This window comes from Dipodomys ordii, unplaced genomic scaffold (assembly GCF_000151885.1).
Source record: "Dipodomys ordii isolate 6190 unplaced genomic scaffold, Dord_2.0 Scaffold8, whole genome shotgun sequence".
Classification (NCBI taxonomy): Eukaryota; Metazoa; Chordata; class Mammalia; order Rodentia; family Heteromyidae; genus Dipodomys; species Dipodomys ordii.
Genome location: NW_012267224.1, coordinates 16517075 through 16523074, shown reverse-complemented (window position 1 = coordinate 16523074; position 6000 = coordinate 16517075). Strand labels below are relative to the sequence as shown.

General features: G+C 36.3%; 1 protein-coding gene across 2 annotated transcripts in view; it reads left to right on the top strand.

Moving 5' to 3' along the window:
* Positions 1 to 6000, top strand: part of Arap2 (ArfGAP with RhoGAP domain, ankyrin repeat and PH domain 2) — a 143953-nt gene that overhangs the window by 115274 nt on the left and 22679 nt on the right. For both annotated transcript variants that reach the window (XM_013009096.1, XM_013009097.1), the window contains one exon: positions 3431 to 3559. In XM_013009096.1, coding sequence (XP_012864550.1) covers positions 3431 to 3559 — 129 coding nt within the window. The remainder of the gene's footprint in view (positions 1 to 3430; positions 3560 to 6000) is intronic.

Below are 6000 nucleotides of genomic sequence, written 5' to 3'. Positions count from 1 at the left end.
GGGATGCAGTGGTGAGGCTAGGTTCTGGGTAGAGTTGAGGCCTTTCAACAATCAGTAGCTTTTTCCTGGGGCTGTTTTGTGAAAAAAAAAACTCACAGAGCCCAGCCTGGAGCCGTTCTTAGGGTTTCTGTTTTTTCAATTGATTGTTGAGGCTGCTAGAGGGAGGGGCAGCCTCTGGCTCTGGTTACCCAGTGAGGAAAGCCACTTGAATGGCTGGTGCCTGAGCTAGGTGACTTTTCCCTGGATGGAGCCGAGTCTGGCAGGTCACTTCGCCATTAAGTTCTTGTGACCTGCTAAATGACTTGTTTTATTCCAAGGCCTGGGTTGGAGCTGGCAGCTCCTCCGAGCTTTGTCGGTGTCCATGATGGAGATCACTGGTGCTGGGGCGGGGGGGGGAAGGGTGGCCTTCCCTCCTCTGCTCCCTGAGAAGGAGTGAGGACGTCGGGCTTCTACTCACACCTAGTCTTGGATCCTGGGTCGTCTCTGGTCTGCACACTGCAGGATGAAGCTGTCTGCTCCTTGTCAGTTCTTGCTGGTGTTGAGTAGAATCCGCTCGCCCGCTGCGTCTGGCTCCTTCGTCCCGGACTCTCTGTGTGAGCGCTCAGTTATGGCCCCAGCTGCGGTCTCCGCTGCGACCCTGCCACTGCTGCCGGGGCGGCTGCTGGCGAGCGCTCAGATGTGTCTTTTTGCCTTGGCTTCCCTCTCTTGTCTAACTCTCTGTCCTGTGATGGTTCACTTGGTGTGATTCTCTGGCTTAGGACTGTTCACTGGAACTCTAAAACTGCTTTCTATGCGAGAGCTTGTTCAGATTCCAGCTTCTCCTCCGCCATCTTCCCGGAACTCCCTAGAATTATTTTTTTAAAAGTCAGTTGATAATATTTATCCCCAAAATTTCCTGTGAAAATCCTCCTGGGGAGCTTATTCTTGACCAAAATAAAACTAAAGGTGGCATTTAAAATTGGGTAGAGTTGATAATTTAAGCCAAGTTGGTCTGGAGTTCAAACTTCTGTCCCTGGCTTTAACCACTTAACTTGACTTTAGCAAAAGGCCAAACTTCTGATCAGGTTTCCTTACGTGTATAACATGACTGGTAATAATAACATGTAGTAAAGAATGTTACCATGAGAACTTAAAAGAACCAATGTATAATGTTTGATAGATAGATGCTAGATAGTTAGATAATGGGGTTAGTAGTGGTACAGTGTTAGAAGCAGTAAAATCATGGGAAAAGGGAATACTGATTGATTCTCTATTTTTTCATTTACATATATACAACACCAATTATAAGAAAACCAATTAACGCATTAACTGGTAGTTGAATTACAATTGTGGCAAATTATAGACAATTTTTATCTTTGTTGAAGCCTTATGAATGTTAGTTAAAGGACAGCAGCATTGAAGTACACAAAAGATTTTGTTTGGTTTTACAAAGAATTATATTTTTTTCCTTTGGTCTAACAACAAATATTACTGTTAATTTTGGGGCTATTGAAGAAATTAATAAACTAACAGTACTAAAGACATTTATTGACTATTCACTCAGTATGATGCTGTGTGGAGGAGATATTAATATACTAATGGAGATACATTTTTTCAAAATATATGTATTAAAGACTTTATATTTAATCATATAATAAGTAGGCTTACTATAGTAGGCCCAATATGAAGAAATGGATTTCAGTTCTGGATAGGAAGCAAACATCTGGTACTTTATATACAAGCAGAAAACTTGGGAGGGTGTGACATATATTTGGTTTTATTTCATCATCACTTTTTTATTGTGAAAATACTGTACAGAGGGGTTACAATTACATGGGCAAGATAATGAGTACATTTCTTATCAAGCATTGTAGCCGCCTCCTTTGTTTCCCCTTCCCATCCATCTTTCCCCCTCCCTCCAACCCAACCCTCCTCCCCCTCCCCTACCAAAGTTGTAAAGTTCGTTTCGACATAAAGACTTGTACGTCTCATTGTTGCAATGGGTCCACCTGTATCCCTATTTAAACGATTTATTTTTTTCCCTTCCCCTCCACAAATTATAACAACATCAAATACAGTGAAAGCAAGGGAGGGACATACAAAGCAACAAAGAAATAATCTTATAAATGTGTTAGAAACAATCGCATGAAAGAAAAAAACATTTGAATACATATCTTAGGGTTCATTTCCCTAACATCAACTTATCTGACCTTTTCTGCTTGACTCATACATATACTAGATATTGCAAATAAGGGAAACCATGGGACCTATGTTTCTTTGGGCCTGGCTTACTTAAATGACTTTCTTTTTAAACAATCACCATCTTTTGAGTCACATATGAGATTCATGCCATTCATTCACTCTTTCTTGTGGTCATTAATGTTACTTCTTTAAAACAAATTTGAATACTATGCGCTGCCCATCTAGGACAGTCTGAATGAGTTGCGTTGACATGTATGGCTGTGATACCAGTAAAGCAGTATCAACATTTTCCTATAAGAATTTCTGTTCTGTATATTTCACTTTTGCTATCATGAGAAAGTTCATTATTTCTTTTTTTTCCCCAGCATATGTTTCTGTGGCTACATTTTATTATCTGATTAGCATACTTTCATTGGAAAAAACAAAAAGAATTTTTCCTATGAAGTTTTGATTATACTTGTAAAACTATGCTAAAAATATATGAGGCATTTATGTAAAACAAAATATACGTAGATGAAGATTCATCAAAAAGAAATCTTTAGCTTATCATTTAAGTTCTTGTTATGGGCTTGTTCTATCAACAGCTAACATAATGTTGCCCTATAATATTTATAGTTCATATGTCTATCAGTATTTAAACAGATTACTTAGCACTAATTCTTAATTATATATTCATCTTGATTATGAGAACACTTGGTATAAATTATTCACTAATATTGATTGGAAACAATGACCTTCTAATGTTGATATGAACAAGAGAGTAATTTCTACCTATTACTTAATACTGGACAAGGTTAATTTTGCTTGTCCCTTTATAGTAATTGAATCACAAATGCAAATTGACACTTATCCCTAAGCAAACAAGGATGTTATCTAAATTAAAACAAGATGGAGTAAGACACATGTTCATTATACTAAAAGTAGTAGTTTGCGATTTAATCTAAAGGAAAATCTCAGTTGCATACAAACTAGTATTCTACTAAAAGTAGTAGTTTGCCATTTTATCTGAAGGAAAATCTCAGTTGCATACAAACTAGTATTCCAGCACTGGTGAACTTAGAGGATAAATTTTACTATGTGCTTAATGTGTTGTATCCTCTTACATGTACTTCGACTATTACTGTCAATGTAACATATAATAATATGTATAGTTATACATGGAACTTTTTGAATGGATTAAAAAATTACAATCATAAAACAAACATTTTCTTCATGTTTTTTTAGTTTCATTTGGGTTTTGTGTTTGCAGAGCGCCCTCTTCACTACACTGAAAATGTTTTGGAGCAAGTGCTTCAGTGGAGTTCATTAGCTGAACCTGGCTCTGCGTATCTTGTGGTGAAGAGATTCTTAACGGCTGACACAATTAAACACTGCAGAGGTGAGGTTCCATTGCTTCCCCTCTCACAGGCTTGGAAATTCAGGTGATTACAGAATAATTATTAAGGGACAAGTGGTGTTTGAAAATACAAAAAAAAAGAGTACCCAAATACAGAATCTCATTACTGTAAAGAAGAAGAAAATACAGACAAGGGAGAAAATTCCCTGGCTCATGGCGGCATTTGGCTAATTTGAGGGTATAAGTTAAAGTGTGGGAACAGAATGGTTCATGTTTTTAAAGGTTGTTTTTGCCCGCTAACATGTGTCCCACCTTTAGATTGATGGTGAGTAGTTTCCTTGAATTAAATTAAATTTGGGGGGTTTTCTGGCTGTTGACCATGTACAAGTTATACAGGCTTTGACGTTGATTGGGTTTCTCACTTTTTCTGTGATACTGATATTGAAAAACAAGTAAATATGAAATATAGCACTTCCAACAAGTATACCTACCCTCTCATAGGGAATAAACTACACATGGTTTGGTTCATTGTAAGTTAGCCAGCACGGTGAGCTCTGTCATACAGTCCCGGGCAAGTATGAGATAACAGAATTTTATTTTTATTTATTTTTTTGTGTGTATGTGAAACTTTTGCTCTTCTGTTCTGGAATTATCTATGTCAGCTTAGAAAACATTTCAGTCTGCCTCAAATATAAATACCAGTTACCAAAGCAAAGAGTTAAAGATTTTTTTAGTATATAATTCACCATAACTTTAATAATATTAATAGCCCTTAATGTTTATTAATCACATCATTACCAAGTTTTCTAGATACTGAATCAGATTTAAACATTCAAAAATGCCCTTTTAAGCTCTTTTGTTGTTTTTAAGTGAGGAAAATGGAAGATGAGATTAGGTAAGTAAATTTCCCTAGATTACAGGGAGAACATAATTGGTCTGTTTGTCAGAATTTTTTTTTGAGAGTTGGGAAGTTGGCATGGCTATAAATTGCTATAAGCTTTTTCAGATTGAATACAGGTACTTCAACTAATAGTTGTACACCGAGCTCTTAATTGTATTAAAATTTAACTGATAAATTCTGATTTCATAGTACTGTCCATATATTTTACTTACATGCAAGTACTTTTACAAAATGCAATCTGTTCTTTTTGTTTTATTTTTTTGGGGGTCCAGTTGTGGGGCCTAAACTCTGGGCCTGGTGCTGTCCCTCAGCTCTTCAGCTCAAGGCTAGAGCTCTACCCCTTGAGCCACAGTGCCACTTCCGGCTTTTTTCTTTTTGCTTATGTAGTGCTGAGGAATTGAACCCAGAGCCTCATGCATGCAAGGCAAGCGCTCTACCACTGAGCCACCTTCCCAGCCCTGCAATCTGTTCTTATGAGCACCTAAATCATCCAAACAGGTTTTAGTCATTTTGCCATAGAAGGTTATTTTTTCGGAGACCTTTATCTTCTTTTAATGATTTTGATCTACATCCATGCCATACTTTCTGAAAGACTACAAGAAGAATTCTCTGTAGTATTTGAGTGTGTCATGTATCTCTTGGGTAGGGGAGCTTATTGATGTCCTTAATTGGTAGTTCAGGTATTTATTCTATGTTGTGTTGGCTAATGTATCCTAAATCAATCACAAATAACCACCTACTCCTATTCCAGAATCATTGTTCCATTTATTATTTCTATACCCAGCAAGTGGGCCATGGGGATCTAGAAGTAAATTAATGAAAGTAAAACACATGTGATTTCTTTGACAGTTTATTAGAAGAAAATCTGGAATCATCTCAGAAACAATTGTTCTTCAAAGCAGAAATGCATTTCATTACCTATTTTCCATTCTTAAGATTTTTTTTTAGTCTATTAATAGGGCCAAGTGGAAATCTGCAATTTGAAAACAAGAGTATCTAAGTAACACATAGCTAATGTATAACGTGTTAAAACAGAAAGTTGGGCTGGAATCTAGATCAATGGGTGTTGGTCAAATTGCATGAGGAACTCTCTTCAAGCCAAGACATAAAAAAATAAAAGCAAAATGCAAAACATTTTACAACAACATCCTTTGCAGTCTGCTTCCTCCCTTCACATTTCTCTTTATGTCCTTGTCCCTAAATCTCTACCATATATATATATATATATATACACACACACACACACACACACACACACACACACATACTATTGTTTGCATTTTATTAACTTAGCATATTACCGTATGGAATAAATGTTTCCTTAGCATATGGAATAAATTATACTTTGTACTTTTCTTTGATAAATTGCTTCCAATATTTTTTTCCTTACCCAAGTATTTTATCATTGTATAAGTATTTGCTAAAGTTTAGGAGTTTAAATTTCTTCATTATTCTCACTAATCTGACTAATTTTAAAATAGAGACATTTTTAACAAGGATAGGTTTGGGTTATAATCACCCAACATTTAATATTTGCTTAATCATTTTTAGGTAATGAGATAGCATTCTTGACTTTTACAGA